This window comes from Schistocerca cancellata, chromosome 7 (assembly GCF_023864275.1).
Source record: "Schistocerca cancellata isolate TAMUIC-IGC-003103 chromosome 7, iqSchCanc2.1, whole genome shotgun sequence".
NCBI classification, from domain to species: domain Eukaryota; kingdom Metazoa; phylum Arthropoda; class Insecta; order Orthoptera; family Acrididae; genus Schistocerca; species Schistocerca cancellata.
The window spans coordinates 346,392,695-346,411,784 of record NC_064632.1 but is presented as its reverse complement, the minus strand read 5'-3'; the positions used below and the strand labels follow the sequence as shown (position 1 = coordinate 346,411,784).

Below are 19,090 nucleotides of genomic sequence, written 5' to 3'. Positions count from 1 at the left end.
AGGTTACAATATCTCCGGATGTAATTAACATTTTACAATGCAACAAACGGCACTGATTATGTATTTATTTATATGTTCAGATGTGCTAATAAAACTAACGGGGTTCTATTTAAAAAAAACTTAGGTTTGTGTTAAAAACATACTTCCGTGCTTTTTTATGGTTTGTATTAACCAGTCACACTAGCCCCTCTCCTCACGTTCGGTCTGTGCAATCGATTCGTCAGTATTTGATGTGGTTTACCAAATATATCCAGCGGTAACGTTAGGTGACTCACCCTGTATAGCTGTTCTTGGTGTCGCGTCTCTCGCAAAGGCCCAAATGCAGCAGTATTTCGTGAATCCAGCCTGTAAACCTGTAAGTAGTGTAACAGTTTTTAAATCACAGCAAAGCTGCCATTCATGATCCCTCTATTTGATTGCCTCTAGCAGCAAAGCCATGGTTTCATAAGTTTCTTTCATGTCTACTGCGTAAAACTGGTTTTACTGGAGTCAATAAATAGTCACCACTCCTATGGATTATGTTGTACACTTCGCTGCCTCATCGGACCATTGACATCTCTATATACACACATTGAATTCTGTATATCGAAATACTGAGCGAAGGAAGCACCTCCTGGTCTGGAACAGGAATTTTTTTCCCTGTAGCTAGAAGGTTCCGTTGTTGCAGTCTCGACCCCAAGAGTTCAGCTTGCTCTTTCGAGAGTTTTAGATCGCGGACCAAATCATTCAATTCCTTTTGATTTAAGAGTTTAGGCGAATTGTCATGATACTGAGGGCAGTACTCTTCTACATGTTCAATACTTCCTGATTCACTTGACGTGGTGTCTGGTTCCGTGGCTTTCAAGCTACAGACAGGAACAGGCAATCCCTCACCATGGGGCACATGCAAATGCACTGAAGTTACATTTGGATACTTTATTTTATGTCTAGGTCTGCTTGAATGTCCCAAAATATTTGTAAGACGGAATTAACAGTTTGAATAATGGTCATTAGGCTCACACAACACCATCGGAACAGCGACTGGCATGGCTCGGCGTTTTCCTTTCAACCACTCGGTTAAGGTTGTAGCACAGGTTATGTATGCAATATGGGGTGCAAAATTTTTATCTTGATCACCAACAGGACAATCTAAATACAATTTGTGTGCCTTCTTAACCAAATCAGTGATTGGTTTTCTTTGGGCTTTTGGAGTGAATTTCCCACACACATAACAAAAGTGGTCAGGGTTGTTTGGACAGCAACGAGATTTAATAGCTGCCATTTTTCTTAGTGTAAGTTTTAAAGGCGAAACGTTTGCACTATCTTTCAAGCGAAACACTCGCTGAGGATCTCTTTCACACCACTGGATTACCACACCGTATAGTGGGCATGCGGGAGGCCGGGTGGACGTACCGCCGAATTGCTCAACACGTGGGGCGTGAGGTCTCCACAGTACATCGATGTTGTCGCCAGTGGTCGGCGGAAGGTGCACGTGCCCGTCGACCTGGGACCGGTCCGCAACGACACACGGATGCACGCCAAGACCGTAGGATCCTACGCAGTGCCGTAGGGGACCGCACCGCCACTTCCCAGCAAATTAGGGACACTGTTGCTCCTGGGGTATCGGCGAGGACCATTCGCAACCGTCTCCATGAAGCTGGGCTACGGTCCCGCACACCGTTAGGCCGTCTTCCGTTCACGCCCCAACATCGTGCAGCCCGCCTCCAGTGGTGTCACGACAGGCGTGAATGGAGGGACGAATGGAGACGTGTCGTCTTCAGCGATGAGGGTCGCTTCTGCCTTGGTGCCAATGATGGTCGTATGCGTGTTTGGCGCCGTGCAGGTGAGCGCCACAATCAGGACTGCATACGACCGAGGCACACAGGGCCAACACCCGGCATCATGGTGTGGGGAGCGATCTCCTACACTGGCCGTACACCACTGGTGATCGTCGAGGGGACACTGAATAGTGCACGGTACATCCAAACCGTCATCGAACCCATCGTGCTACCATTCCTAGACTGGCAAGGGAACTTGCTGTTCCAACAGGACAATGCACGTCCGCATGTATCCCGTGCCACCCAACGTGCTCTAGAAGGTGTAAGTCAACTACCCTGGCCAGTAAGATCTCCGGATCTGTCCCCCATTGAGCATGTTTGGGACTGGGTGAAGCGTCGTCTCACGCGGTCTGCACGTCCAGCACGAACGCTGGTCCAACTGAGGCGCCAGGTGGAAATGGTATGGCAAGCCGTTCCACAGGACTACATCCAGCATCTCTACGATCGTCTCCATGGGAGAATAGCAGCCTGCATTGCTGCGAAAGGTGGATATACACTGTACTAGTGCCGACATTGTGCATGCTCTGTTGCCTGTGTCTATGTGCCTGTGGTTCTGTCAGTGTGATCATGTGATGTATCTGACCCCAGGAATGTGTCAATAAAGTTTCCCCTTCCTGGGACAATGAATTCACGGTGTTCTTATTTCAATTTCCAGGAGTGTATATTCGGATTCCACAGACCAAAACACACTGGTTTGTGTATCACATCCAAGACGCAAAATGGCTGTTGACTAGTTTTATGAACAGCGAGATGTGGTCTAGCAAGCTTCTGGTAACATGTTAGACCTCCACCACCCTCCTATGAGGTCTCGCTTGACAGCATTGAAGTCAGTGGAATGCACACTACGGGGCGTCTGGCTCGGAGGTGTCCTTGAAGTAACCGACTTTCAATAGTTCGATGTGTCTCTGTGGTACCACCTGGTGTTTACATTGCGGCTGCAAATCAGTACGAAGGGCCAGAGCCATACCTAGAACACGATGATCTCTCTTCCTGGTACCACATGGCCCTCAAGAACCCGATCGTCTTGGTACAGTGGCCACCGCTGCCAGTAATCCAGTATAGTGGATACATTCTTGCCAATTCTTTCTGCAGTATTGCAGAAGGGACATCCAGTTATTGGTCGCCCTACTACACGCCCTCGTTCAAACTCAGTGAATTATTGATAGGTAACGCTCACGTCCGTTACAGAGAGTATTTAAAGCTAATCTGATTTGCACCTTACAGTAGGGTACTAGCCTCACTCTTATGCGACTGGCACGAAATTTTAATTCGCTTGATCTTTCAGATGCCGAAACACACCTAACAACTTTCGTTTATATCCCACAACACTCTCTTGGTGTTGTGACTTTTTCCGTTGCTGTGTGATAGCTTAACACGTCATACAACCATGTTATTGACAAGAATAATATACAGAAGAAATGGAAAGGAAGTTGAGGATGTCTCAAGTGACGATCAAATCGTTGTCAGGATAGTTGGAGGCACGAAAGGGAAGGAATTGACGTTGCACTTGATAATGGAAGGAAGACCTTAGAAGAATCAAGGCACCTTCATAGGATTTGTCACCCCAGAAAAAATTTGACGATGTAAATCAGTGCAAGATGTTCGAAATGCCGGGAAATATAGGTGTAAGATACAGTGAAAGCCGGGTAGTATACCTTTCGTATAATAACTAACAAGGAGCAATAAGAATGGAAGGACAAGAGCGAAGTGCACTGATTGACAAGCATGCAAGACTGTTCTTTAGTCTGTACAATGAAGAAGCCAAAAACTGTAATGAAAAGTAATGTAGGGAATTATATTGTAATTCAGGTTGATGAAGCATTTTTAATGAGATTTGTGGATGACATTGCTATCCTAAGTGAAAGTGACGAAGAATTACAGGGCATTCCGAGTGGAATGAACAGTCTACATAACACAGAATATGGATTGAGAGTAAACTGAAGAAAGGGCGGAGATGAAATGAGATTAATGACAAATGTAACGTAAAATAGTGGACCACAGATTATACGAAGTGAAGGAAACATACTATTTTCGAACCAAGCTAAGGTATGCTGGACGAAGCAGGGACATAAGAAAACAGACTAGCAAAACCAAAGAAGACATTCGTGGGCAAAAGAAGTCAAACATTTGCCTTCATTTAAAGAAAATACTCTGAGAATGTACGTCTGGTACACAGAACTGCATGAAAGTGAACCGTGGAATATGGGAAAGTCAGAAAATGATGGAATGGAAACGTTTCAGATATTGTCATATAGACGTATCTAAAAATTTGCTGGAGTGATATGATACGCTTCTGTAGCCGAGTGGTCATCGCGACTCACGCCCATGCGGGTGACCAGGATTCGGTTCCCAGTACTGCCAAACATGGGAAACGTAATTGACAGGTAGCGACTCCAATGTCGAAACGCCGACAACGATGGGAGTGCGGTGTGCTGACTCCTTCTCCTACATACCGCATTCAATGGTGAGTGACTGAGGATGAAACATCGGCCGGTAGACTATCACGTAGTCTTTGAGTATGAATCGCGGGGGTTCCTTTTCTCCTCTTTGATAACACACTAGGAAGTTGTCCGAAAAAACTCTCTGGTAGAAATGTGTGAAAAATATTGAAAAGAAGGAAAGGCAGAATGATTCGAAATATATTAAGACGTCAGCAAATAACATTTATGTTACTGGATGGAGCTGGAGAGGATAAAAACTGAACGACAAGAGTGAACTCAGAATATCTAACAAATGGTTCAAATGAAAATGATGGTACAGAACAGGAAATCATGTCAAACTGTACCAAATCAGTGAGACGACCAATTACTTAAAAAGTAAGGTTAGAGTTTTCTAGTTCCAACCATGTACGTTGCTCCAGATTCGTATTCATTATGAAGTAGGCTGCACGTAGGTCTTCAAGCGCACTGGAACAGGCGGAACACGGATGCAGAACACAAAATGCTTGATCATTCTGACTATGAACTCTTACTGTTTTTGAAAGCATCTACTTTGCCACATATACGTGTATGTTTAACGATAGCGTAAGTTATGTAGCTGTCTCGTCATATTTCATAATAGGTTACATAATAGGTTCAGACACATAACATTTGTCCACAAATATTGCACTATGTAATTTGGTTACTTTCGTTTTTCAGAAAATGTCACTCGGCTAACTAGACTCGTGCATTTAATTCGTTGCTGGCAGTCTCGTGCAACTAGACACAACATTCAAAGTAGTATTTTAGTACTTCAGTTTCTCATCACACTCCTCAGTCGACCGCTAACAAGGCGTGTCTTCTGTTGTGTGTTTTAACAGGAACGCAGACTTGTTGGAGAGCAGCCTGGCAGGGATGCTACTGGCGCAGAGCATGTCTATCGGCGCCTCCACTTGCTTCCAGATGTTCCAACTTGCCACGGTGAGTGAACGCACACAATCGCCGCGTGGAGTGGCCGCGCGGTTAGAGGCACCATGTCTCTTATTGCTTGGCCCCTCCCGCCGGAGGTTCGAGTCCTCCCTCGGGCATGGGTGTGTGTGTTGTTCTTAGCATAAGTTAGTTTAAGTAGTGGGTAAGTCTAGGGACCGATGACCTCAGCAGTTTCGTACCATACGAATTTACACACATTAGAACATTTTTATTTTGAACGCACACAATAATTACACAGACTGGGATCTGGAGAACATATCGCTTATCCTATAATTTCATTCAGAAATTCCTGGTGTGTTTTTTTTACGCTTTACATTAATTAGCTGTTTAATCGGATATTCCATTGGTCATCTGGCAGATATATTTCATGTGGTGTGGAACTAGTCAGTGTTAATTCTACTCATAAGTATATACTACATTACGTTAGTTCTCCCTTTACAGTGATTGCAAATTGTGAAAAGCATTAAAATTAAACGATAAAGGTAAATATGTTAGACTTTTATACTGCACATGTGCCCAAATGTCAAAAAATTCGTGTACAATGTAACAGGAGAAATTGAAACTGTCAACACCTGTGATATAATATTACTAAATGATTGAATCGAACAGTAAGAAAACAAGAGATGTTAGCAAAAACGGGAAAGAAGGACGTCAGTTGAAAATATTACTTGCATAACGCTAAAGTTGATGAGACTTATCTTAGTGCAATCAATAGAAGAACAGCTTAATATTGGAACTGCACTACAAGAAAGATTCAATTGTGTATAATACGTGACATCCCAAATGGCATATGGGTAAAGCTAAACATGTTGCCATAACACAGAAAGAAAAGTGAATCTAGTCTTCTTGTAATGTCTTGAATGCACTCCCTGCATTTAATGTTCTTATCCTGCTATTTGTGAAAGCTGTAATATGACACAAATGTATTTCACCTTTATTCTTGAAGGAAAAAATTACAATAAGTGCTCTTCTTGTTAACCATACACTTATTCTACTTCCACAGTTATATTATTACAGCTTACTCTAAACTCTCGGTTTCAGATGTATTAACTATATGATGAGAGTGTGATACCGGAAGACTGTATTCTTAGAGTTAAAAAAGTATGTCATTGACGGATGTAGTGTCCTTTCTGGGAAATATAGTTTCTCTACCGTTGTTCGTATTAGGATACATCCTTAAAGTGCATACGGCTGCTACAAAAATTTCTTTATCCGTGGTAGTGGATGGGAATCACTGGGAGATACATTTGATTCATAAGGGATGTTACCACTTAAAATCTCTCAGATTCCCCATTATAAAACTGTCGTCGCTTACTTTCGAGAATTTGTTTCTTTAGTTGCATGGCCTGTTTTCATTTTTCCACCTAGTGGTCCCAGAAGAGTGCGAGACACCACGGTATAGACTTCGTATTGACACTCCTCAACTAACTTTTGGCACGCCTCGTCTTTAAGAACAAATAACTAAACTTTTTACCCAAAGTTAATTGCATAAGGTGAAAATTACGGCTATAAGCCTATGTCTTAAAGTGAGGAATGTACTCAAAATTTCACTCTGGCTCTTGTTGTACGACTGGAGTAGTGTGTTGTGTATTATTGGGAGTTGGTTGCTGATAGCTTACAGGACATAGATCAGAAGCCTACAACTTAAAGTGAGTGAAGGATCAAACTGGAACAATCACTCACTTCAAAAATCACATTTATTCACAAACACATTTATGGGACCACTACACAAAATGAATAACCAAAAACGAGTGACAATTATATATCTCCATTTTTGCATGAACATGAAATGGAAGTCATAATAACTCCCGTATCAGTTATATTATTTCTTTCCCTGTTAGGAATTTACTCTCTTCCGAATTCAGAGATAATTGACAACTAGCTCAGACTGTAATTCTCAATCTGATCAGTTACTGGAAGTTGGTGACTAACTCCTAGAAGTCGACAAGTTCATTACCACTGCGACAGCAGATGGAACAGACGATCGATCTGAATTCCACAAATGTGAAATGACATTGGACTATTCAGCAGGCGCTGCTATTTATGCTCAGCGCAAGTATGACTGAGTTGCACCAAGATATGAGCTGCAGATGTGCTGTCCCCTTCGTGAAGACGGAGTCATCAGCGTCTTTACAGCACTTCAAGACGTGGCAGCCTCTACCGCGCTACTACGTCAAGTCAACCAGGATGTCATGGCTCCCTAACCGAAATTCGATGCATACGCTCTTGCCTTCTACAAAAAGGCTCCCTCCTGGGGCTCATTTACATCGTGCCTATTTCCAGCCACCAAGAAGGTGCTAGATGCCTATTGCAAAATTACGAAATCTGCGGTGCTATCAAGTGTATTCCTTCCAACGAAGCATCCCGCCAAGATATAGTGCGTCTTTTTCATCCACCAATGATAACTCTCCAGTACTGCCAAAAAGCATTCATTTTAGCAGCGGTACACCTTATATTACGCAGATAGCACGTTCTCTCATCAATATACACTTCTGGAAAATTAAATAAGAACACCGTGAATTCATTGTCCCAGGAAGGGGAAACTTTTTTGACACATTCCTGCGGTCAGATACATCACATGATCACACTGACAGAACCACAGGCACATAGACACAGGCAACAGAGCATGCACAATGTCGGCACTAGTACAGTGTACATCCACCTTTCGCAGCAATGCAGGCTGCTATTCTCCCCTGGAGACGATCGTAGAGATATTGGATGTAGCCCTGTGGAAAGGCTTGCCATGCCATTTTCACCTGGCGCCTCAGTTGGACCAGCGTTCGTGCTGGACGTGCAGACCGCGTGAGACGACGCTTCATCCAGTCCCAAACATGCTCAATGGGGGACAGATCCGGAGATCTTGCTGGCCAGGGTAGTTGACTTACACCTTCTAGAGCACGTTGGGTGGCACGGGATACATGCGGACGTGCATTGTCCTGTTGGAACAGCAAGTTCCCTTGCCGGTCTAAGAATGGTAGAACGATGGGTTCGATGACGGTTTGGATGTACCGTGCACTATTCAGTGTCCCCTCGACGATCACCAGTGGTGTACGGCCAGTGTAGGAGATCGCTCCCCACACCGTGATGCCGGGTGTTGGCCCTGTGTGCCTCGGTCGTATGCAGTCCTGATTGTGGCGCTCACCTGCACGGCGCCAAACACGCATACGACCATCATTGGCACCAAGGCAGAAGCGACCCTCATCGCTGAAGACGACACGTCTCCATTCGTCCCTCCATTCACGCCTGTCGCGACACCACTGGAGGCGGGCTGCACGATGTTGGGGTGTGAGCGGAAGACGGCCTAACGGTGTGCGGGACCGTAGCCCAGCTTCATGGAGACGGTTGCGAATGGTCCTCGCCGATACCCCAGGAGCAACAGTGTCCCTAATTTGCTGGGAAGTGGCGGTGCGGTCCCCTACGGCACTGCGTAGGATCCTACGGCCTTGGCGTGCATCCGCGCGGTCCGGTCCCAGGTCGACGGGCACGTGCACCTTCCGCCGACCACTGGCGACAACATCGATGTACTGTGGAGACCTCACGCCCCACGTGTTGAGCAATTCGGCAGTACGTCCACCCGGCCTCCCGCATGCCCACTATACGCCCTCGCTCAAAGTCCGTCAACTGCACATACGGTTCACGTCCACGCTGTCGCGGCATGCTACCAGTGTTAAAGACTGCGATGGAGCTCCGTATGCCACGGCAAACTGGCTGACACTGACGGCGGCGGTGCACAAATGCTGCGCAGCTAGCGCCATTCGACGGCCAACACCGCGGTTCCTGGTGTGTCCGCTGTGCCGTGCGTGTGATCATTGCTTGTACAGCCCTCTCGCAGTGTCCGGAGCAAGTATGGTGGGTCTGACACACCGGTGTCAATGTGTTCTTTTTTCCATTTCCAGGAGTGTACATTGCTTCACAACTGGTTTCGACAAATTCAGGGATCACTGCTACGAGGCTAGAGTTTATTCCCCATCGCCCTCACTTTCTACAGGTGGCAAATGCTTATCTATTAAAGAAGTTAGTAAATATGGAAAGACGCACCCAACTCACACACACGCCGCTGTAATACCCTCTAGCCGGACATTCCCCAAACAGTCATGTGGGAGGACAACGCGTCCGCCCAATGTGCGTCCCGAGTTGACCTCACATCCAACAACCTTACGCCAACAGGCCACGGTCCCGTCCATTGGTCCCAACCAGCTTGACCCAAACGTTTCCTGTTGCTCCCTCTTAAATCCAGTGCACTGCACTTCCCACAAACATTCACAATCCATTAAAATAAGTCACCGAATCAGTAAAGAGAGACATGCAAATTACACTCTGCTGCCAGTCACCATGGCTTATAATATAAATAATATTTTCATTCCTATTGTCAGACTCAGAATGGTCAATTTATTCTAATTTTTAATGAAACTGACATGCAAAATGATCATCACATTTTAACACCATTATTCTACTTCCTAGAAGAGAAGCAATATGGAGCTTATGTATTCCATGAAACGTCGTCATAATCTTACTGATTATTTATAGTCATCACTCTTCTGAATGGCTTGATGCGGCTTCCCATGAATTCCTCTCTGTGCTAACTTCTTCATCTCAAAGTAATACTTGCTCCCTACATCTTCAATTTTTGCTGCACGTATTCCAAACTCCGTCTCCCTTTACAGATTTTCTACCCAGTACAGATCTCCGTAGCACCATGACGGTTATTCCCTGATGTCTTAACACATGTCCTATCGTCCTCTCCCTTTTGCTTGTCAATGTTTTCAGTATATTACGATCTTCGACGATTCTGCTGAGAACTCCTCTTTGCTTATCCTATTAGCCACATAATTTTCAACATTCTTTCGTAGCACCACATCTCAAAGTCTTAGATTTCCTCCTATTGCCATTTTTACATTGTCCAAGATTCACCACCGCACAACGCTGTGCTCCACAGGTATATTTTCAGATATTTCTTCCTTAAAATAAGGCCAATGTCTAACACTGGTCGTCTTCTCTTGTCCACGAATGCCCGCTTTGCCTGTACTACTCCACTTCCTATGTCATCTTTGCTTCGTCCGTCATAGGTTATTTTGCTTACAAAGTATCGGAGTTCCTTACCTACGTCTACTTTGGGAACACCAATTTCAATGTTAAGTTTGTTGCTCTCTTCATTCCTGCTATTCGTCATTACTTTTCTCCTTTTTTCTGGATCGCTCTCAACCCATGTTCTATATTGATTAGACTGTTCGTTTGATTCAGCAACTCCGGCAATTCCTTTTCACTTCTGCAATGTCATCAGCGAATAACATCACTGATATCCTTTGACCCTGAATTTCAATCCCACTCATGAAACTTTCATTTTCATCATTGTTCCTTCGATATACAGAATGAACATTAAGGGGAAGGACTGCAGCCCTCTTTTACACCCTTTCCAAGACGAGCACTAGATTCCGGCTTTTAAAATCGGTATTGTTTCCTCTTGGTACTTTTAAATATTGTTTTACCCATCTTTCTTTGTATCACATCAATTACTCGGAGAATTTGCCATTGTCGAACGATTTCCCTACGTCAACAAATCCGTTGACCTTGTTTTGATGTTTCTTCAGTCTTGCTTACATTATCAAGCACAACATCGTATGTGCCTCCATGGTGCCCTTTTTTTTCCTAAAGCAAAACTGATCGTGTAACAGATACTAAATTTTCTTTCGCATTCTCCTGTACATTATCATTCCCAGTAGCTTGGGTGCATGAACATTGCGATAGTTGTCGCAGTTACCTGACCTTGCCATCTTCTTATTTGTGTGAATTATATTTTTCCGAAAATCTGTGGGTTCGTCGCCAGTCCCGTAAATTCTGCACATGAAACTCAGTAGTTGTTTTGTTGCCACTTCCCCAATGATTTCAGAAATTCTAGTGAGATGTTTTCCGGCCCTTCGGCCTTATTCTTTAAGTAGTCTAGATTTCTTTTATATCGTGACCACAATACTGGATCCCATATATCTTCCATATCAACTTCAATTGGCCGGCCGCTGTGGCCGAGCGGTTCTAGGCGCTTCAGTCCGGAACCGCGCTGCTGCTACGGTCGCAGGTTCGAATCCTGCCTCGGGCATGGATGTGTGTGATGTCCTTAGGTTAGTTAGGTTTAAGTAGTTCCAAGTCTAGGGGACTGATGACCTTAGATGTTAAGTCCCATAGTACTTAGAGCCATTTGAATTTGAACCAACTTCAATTTCTTCTTCTATCGTCGTCAGACAAGGTCTCGGCGGCCTGATATATGCGTTCAGTGTACTCTACTCACCTATCCACTAGTTCCATTGCTTTAAGCAGTTTAATTTCCATTGCACTCTTATTGTTAACGCTCTTGCTTTTAATTTCACGGAGGACTGATTTCACTTTTATACATGCCCAGTCAGTCCACCCGACGATCATTTCTCTTCCGATTTCTTCGAAACTTTCCTGCAGCCATTTCCCCTTAGCTGCCCTGCGCTTCATTTTCATATCATTCGAAAGTGATTTATATTGCAGTATTTCTGTCTTTCCCGGAAGATATTTGTACTGCTTTCTTTCATTGATCAATTGAAATATTTCTTTTGTTACTCAAAGTTTCTTCGCACTTACTTTTCTTGTATCTGTGCTTGTCTTCCTACATCTGTGATTGCCCTTTCTTAGAGGAATTCATTCCCCTTAAACTGAAGTACCTACTTTCGAAGTCCTTAAGACAGTATCCACATCCTTAGAGAACTTCAAACGCGTCTCATCGCTCCTCAATACGTCAGTACCAACATCCTACCATACTAAATGCCCCACACGATTCTCTTCAACTTCAGTCTACTCTTCATCGTTACTAAATTGTGATTTGAGTATATATTTGCATCAGGGTGCGCCTTAGAGTCCAACACCTGATTTTGGATTCTCTGTCTGACCATGTTGTACTCCAACTCGAATCTTCCTGTGTGTCTAGGACTTTTGCAAGTATACCTCCTCCTCTTGCGATTCTTGAACAGAGTTCTCACTGTTACCATCTGATACTAATCTAGAACTGAATTATCTGTGGCTTCAATTTCAAACATCCACTATGAAGGTCACCTTCAACAGAAGAAAGTCTCAGAAGTCCATTTCTTTAGCACTGAAAAGAAGAGTGCAGACCTCTGTTAAATCTTCAGTAATTCTACATAAGTTCAATTGGAAATAAATCACCCAAAACGAAGAAATTAAGTGACTGCAAGACTTTTCATTTTACCGATTTGAATGAAATAGAAACGATTCGACTGCTATGAAGTGGTAGGTATACGACAGCAAGCCGCAGGTTAAGTTGATCCTTCACCTACGTTATTTAGCAACACAAACGTAAGAAATCATTTGTATCTATCGGAGGCCAAGAAATTCTCAGGTCAATTATCTAAGACAAACTACCTGATAATGTATGTATTTTTCAAAGTGTGTCCGCATTTGAAAGAAAACTAACTGACCATGTGGTTATTATTTGCTTCCTTTTCGACATTTTTTACCATATCACCATCAAAGTTTGTCTGAAGATGACTCCTTCTCTACTTTACGTCATCCTACACGTCTTAACTTTGTTTTATATTCATTCCTATTTCTTCACTTCTGTGTAATTTAGCCTTCCTTTTTTCTTGTGTCTACTCTAGGTATCCTCTTCTAATTTCAATTTCTGTGATAATGCTGTACAGATTAGTTCTCGTTTCTCATCCATATTTGTTGAAGTAACCAGCGTATAGCTGAAACTACAGTTTCTTGTGATAATATTTTCTCTGCCTCGTGATGACTGGGTGTTGTGTGATGTCCCTAGGTTAGTTAGGTTTAAGTAGTTCTGAGTTCTAGTCCACAGAGCCATTTGAACCATTTCTTTGTGATGATATTATAGTCATTACCTAGCTATTTCGTCTTTTGTATGATTTGTATTACTCTTATTACAACAGAACAATATTCTTTAATTTTACTGCCACATTATCCAAAATTCTATGTACGATTTGGAATAATTCGTGAACAGATGTTCAAGATGATGGATGGCATGGGTTTCTCAATCCTTTCAATACCACAACAGTAATCTGCATTTCGTAGATTACTATCAGAGGTATAGAAAATGTGCAGTGAGTAAAATTAACTGCAGAAAATGACTAATGGTAAAATAATGTTAAATGCAGAAAATAAAAGTATATTAGTGAGGCATGTCATAAAATAGAAACTGAAGAAGCAGGAAAAATGCAACGGGAACACGTCTTTTGGTACCATTAATACTTTCGCACATCATTAGGCCGTTGTTGCATTAAAGACAATGTGATACTACTACTGCTAATTATACTGCTGGGCTTTTTTGATTAATAATCATTAACTTTGATGAATCCGGTTTCTTTAACTACTAAATTATTTCTGGACAATATTTATTAATACCAAATCGCTTTCCAGCGCACTGAAATTCCACATTACACACTATTTAGCTGCATTCTGTGCCCTCAACTTAATGTAAGAACTAGGTCTTCGTGGTGAGCTACCGCTCATCCTAGTCTAATGCCAACTGAGTAACTACTAATCTTTGTGTTGTCCCAATTTAGCAAAATATATATTTTTATGAGAACTGTTTCTCTGCGTGGCCACCCTTGTCTCACTAGAGTCAGACTCCAACTAACTCTTTATTTGCTGTGTTTTGGTGCCAGTGACATTATATTAAACTATGAAGGGTACTGTTCCTCTACATATCCCCAAGAAAATTAAAGCTTTAATCCATAATTTATTGGTCAAATAAAATTTGAATTTAAAGTAAAAAGACGGAAAAAATACATATTTACGTTTAGTATGTAAATTAGTTGTTTCAGTACAGCAGCTGGTATTTAATTAATACCAGTAGCCGTTCAGTTAAAAGCCATACAAACGCTACTTTTACATGAACGCAACTGAAAAATAATACTGCAATTGCAAAAACATGGTTTGTTGCAACATTAATTATTTACATAAATAAAATTAGATCTTGTATGAGAAGAATTCATATTCATACAATGGCAAATAGTAAGTCATCTAATAAAACCAATTTTGATTATTGTATGTATGTTAGTGAGTAACGGTAATGAGGTTTGTTGATAGGTTATTTTTGTTTAAAGTTTGAATGTTTGTGCATTTTTAAAAACGACTGCCTTTTGGAAGGGCCTGAAGATTATTTGTATGGACAGTGAAAAAGCGGTATAGAAATCACTGTCCATAATATCCGGTCAACAGTCCACAGTTCACAATAACATAAATAAGAAATTTCCTTACATACGAGTACATTGGGTCGAAGCTTACTGCTTCACTAGTCCAGACATTTCTCCAGTACAACCTACAGCACTATTATTTAACTAGATCTATCGTTACAGCTAATTTATGTCTGCTAGGAAAAGAATGATACAAAACGTAGCACAACTCACTTACTTCAGAGCCACTCTCAAAAACTCAGCTCCCTATTATTCCTGAAACATTTCATTCAGTAGAGGTGCCTCTTGAAATCGGTAAAGCTAATCTTTCTCAGCCTGTCTGCAACTAATATCATCTCTTTTACACTTAATAATCCCATTTACACATAGATTCACAGTGTCATCCATATTCACGTTTTCAACTTCCTTTTCGAACTATTCCACCAATTTCAAATAAAAGCAGTGGACGAATTCATGTACTTTTATTTGCGGCACATCGGCTAAACCTCTTGTAGCGACGGTGTTCTTTCGCATCATTGAAATTTAAATCATTGTCATTTGGCTCTACGTCTTTTATACGTCTTTTAACAAGCTGGCACAGCTCATTCGTACCTTAAACATGTAGTACTTGAAACCCCCACCCCCCCTCATCAGCCCCTAATCCTCAGAATTTTGCATTACTGAATTCACACCCTCCTGAAGAAATTTAGTCAGTGGGTTTACACAATTCAGGTAAATGTAAGCATACGCGCCATCTTCATTATCACCTGTTACGTTTAAGCTATTTGGGTCTTCCATGCTAACTGTAATATTTTCTTTTTTATGCTTATCTCACTTTATAATGATCCCAGAACAATGTCTATTAGACAAACAGTATTGTTCAACAGATTGACAGTACTGGTAGATGCTACTGAAATGTCAACCTGTCATCGATTTGAGTGTTTTGATTTAGTACTTTGGTCTATTTGTCAGTCACTGACTTTAATTTTGTCTCCACCTGGTAAGTACCAGTTTCCTCATTGATGGGAGTTAGTTTCCCTCGTATGGCCAAGTGTATTCAACAGTCATGTTTTCATATCAGAACGCATTTTTTTTCCATTCGGTCTCAACTATACATTTTCTACATGTTTGCTTTCCTTATAATTTCTATGTCCTTAATGCGACATTCATGATAATAATCACATGGCCTACCATTAGTGCGCATTTCCTCTTCATCAGCAGCCAGTCACTCTACCATTCCAGAAGTTCATTGAATCCATCAGCATTATCTCTAGGTGCCGAAATGATTAATTTCTGTCAGTAGCAATGCAGTTTACCTTCTAACCCTATTATTGTCATTTATACTTTCTCATTTTCTGTCAGATACGACAAACACGAAAGCTACATTCTAAAGAATTTTTTCATCGGTTTACAACCACTGTGATTGCTGCAACTCTAAAATTTTCTTAATGCGATATTTCGTTTGCTCTGTGACCTGAATTAAAAAAATTGTTTTACATTGTATCATGATATCAGCTGACCAGCATAAAACACCTCCAGAAATAGACTTCTCATAAACTAAATTTTCTTGCGTTCAAAACACCCATTTTACAACACTTCTTCGAAATAATTCCGGATCTGTAATACGTGTGTTCGCTTGTATGGATATTGTACACATAAAGTGAAAGCGGCGACAATAGAAATAATTGTCGCACAGTAGTATTATGAAAATTACTAAAATTTATCTGTTTTCAATGTCAGCAATGCTAGAATTTAAGTCCTCTCCTCAGAATTCTACTGCTTCTAATTCGTCAGAAATTTTTTTTGTCAGTTTCATTACTTTATTCTTTCCGTTTTGTTTTTTTAATATGTTATGCAATTTGGAAAAACTGATGCCTACTTTTAATTTCAAATCATGATGATTTGAATCAGTTTTGTAGTTTAAGGTACTTATGATATCATTCATTATGACTGGACTCTAAGTCATGTGTAGAATTCGATGCCATTTTATTTGGCTGTTCTTTAAGAGTCAGAATCGATTTTAAGGTTATTCCAAGAATTTTGGAAAATAATAACTGTATCCAATCGGTCGTCTCTACGTTTCCATCAAAACTAGTTTAAAGAAGTCTGTTGCGCCATCTGACTCACTGGAATCCTGGAACCCTGAGTTTCAGTTTCATTGTCTCACACCTCCAGCACTATTCTTTTTTACTTTAGTAACCTCAACATGCATTACATTATCATCATAAGTTGGTTACCTATCTCATTGCCCTTATCAATCGATTTTGACTTAGATCTATTTACCGTCTCTTCGGCATCATCGTGAGAAAGTGGCTGTATCTTAATTTTCACATCCCTCTTTCCAGTAGGCTCCATCTTTAAAAACTGATTATAAGCAGTTAATATATATCTTATATATTCTCGACTTAATTTATTTTCATGAACTCGACGAGTAATTCCAGCGTGTTGTAACAGTAATTATGTTGCAAGGCTTCGCGGCGTAATGCAGACAGCAACAGCAACTGTCGTGGCTGTGACGGCGTTGGGTATCACCTTTGGCAGTAGCGCCAGTGGGGTATCCGTCTGACATCGGTGAATGTACACAGCAGCGTATACACGCACGCACATCTGCGACGATGCACCTTCTCCCACTGCACTCAGTGCTGATGGAGGCCGAAACGTAGCGCCGACTTACTTCCTCACATCACTCTCAGATTCGCCTTAGATATCAAACGCAGTTAAGACTTTACAGTCGCGAACAGAAGATAACAGTGTTTTCACTGTTTCTTTCTCTCGGTCTTGCTTCTGTATGTTCCGTTTTGGGATCCCGTTTGTACCTATCAATTTCAGTTCCTATACCGATCACTTCCACTGTTCATTTTGCCACACCAGTTAGTATCATTTGTAGGATAGAGGGTAAAAGTAATGAGGATTGTTGTTTGGTTATCTCTGTTGACAGTTTGAACCTTCATGCCATTTTGAAAAACCATGATTATTTTTGTTGACAGTTTGAATCTTCGTGCCAATTTTCAATACAAATGGTTGTTACAAGGTCCTGAAGATTATTTGTATAGACGGCCAGAATGCGGTGGAAAATGTGCTGCTCATAATGTCCAATTCACAAGTCCACAACTCAGCCAGCCAAAACTGAACTGAAGTATTCCACTTTTCTATGTATAATTCAGAAGAATCCGGAACTCCGATGATAATGAAAAGTCTGCTGTCGTTTGATGAATGAGGGCATTCTGGTAATGGTTATCATGCACAAGAAATAAATTTGCAATACGGTAAAGTTTTCTTGTCGTACTCAGCATTTCACACGGTTTAGAGGTGACTTATACTCAACGATCAGAGTATTCATCATTGTTTCTCCGCCTGCTCATAAAATATACTTAGTTGGTCGCCATAGATGTGGCGAATAAGCTACGCCGATTGCCACGTGGGCTGTTGTAACATAGCGGATGGTGCACAAAAAAATACAGCAAAATCGAAATCAAGAATTTCCAATAAACAATTAATACACTAATGTTTACTTTTAGGCATTTGCACTGGATGCGAGCGACAACTAATTCGACTGAAAACGCAGTCTTGCCAATCATCATAATCGCCATCCTCGGCTGACCGGACACAATCATGATTAGAATCACGGCACATTCTGAAGTGTGGCAAGACGCATGGAAGACAACTGAATCCTCTCCTGAGACTCTTCAGTCCTTGCACCCATTTTGACTACAAAATTATTTGTATTGTTGTTAGTTAACAATTAACAAAATTTCCAATTTTTGTATGAGAAAAACTGAGCTATGTAAAACATCAGATCGATAACTCTTAAACTCTGTCTTTGAGAAATTTTCAAAATAAACAATACATCGATTCTCAAGTGTCTCTTTTCTGACTTGTGTACCTTAGTCAAATATCAGTAACTTCTTGAAAATTGATACGACTCAATCATTACATGTACTAAATACAATGTTGTAATTTGAGCTCATTATTGTGATTATAAAAGTTACTTAAGGCAACGGCCTTGCCTTAGTGGATACACTGGTTCTCGTGAGATCACCGAAGTTAAGCGCTGTCCGGCATGGTCGGCATTTGGATGGGTGACCATCCAGGCCGCCATGCACTGTTGCCATTTTTCGGGGTGCACTCAGTCTCGTGATGCCAATTGAGGAGCTACTCTACCGATTAGTAGCGGCTTCGGTCAAGAACACCATCATAACGACCGGGAGAGCGATGTGCTGACCCCACGTCCCTCACATTCGCATCCTCCTATGAGGATGACACGGCGGTCGGATGGTCCTGGTAGGCCACTCGTGGCCTGAAGACGGAGTGTTTTTTTTATAAAAATTACTTAATGCAACACGTTTTTAAGCTTTTTCTTTCAAGACTCAGTTTTTACCTAATATTTCAAAACGTAAAACAGGTAGTTTCATGAAAACCTCTGTCATACGTTTGTGAGTGTAAAAAGCTCTGTAATCAGATGTATTACTTTTTACTTCTAATACTACACGCTTCTGAAGTTTCATTAAGTGTGAATTATTATGGAAAGTCATCAACAGACCATACTGAAACTGAAAACATATTTCATGTATGTAGTTACATATATAATCTTGTCATGTCTTGCTACATTAGTTAAATATTAACATTATTTTAGTTTATTACACAATTCTTTGTCTGCTATGCACAGGCATGGATTAGGCAATGCTGACTTGAAGAGTGA

General features: G+C 41.5%; 1 protein-coding gene across 1 annotated transcript in view; it reads left to right on the top strand.

Annotated features, from left to right (window-relative positions):
* LOC126092768 (odorant receptor Or2-like) overlaps positions 1–19,090 on the top strand; it is a 90,000-nt gene that overhangs the window by 59,747 nt on the left and 11,163 nt on the right. Inside the window, exon 4 of the mRNA XM_049908496.1 lies at positions 5,116–5,215. Within this exon, the coding sequence (XP_049764453.1) occupies positions 5,116–5,215 (100 nt within the window). The remainder of the gene's footprint in view (positions 1–5,115; positions 5,216–19,090) is intronic.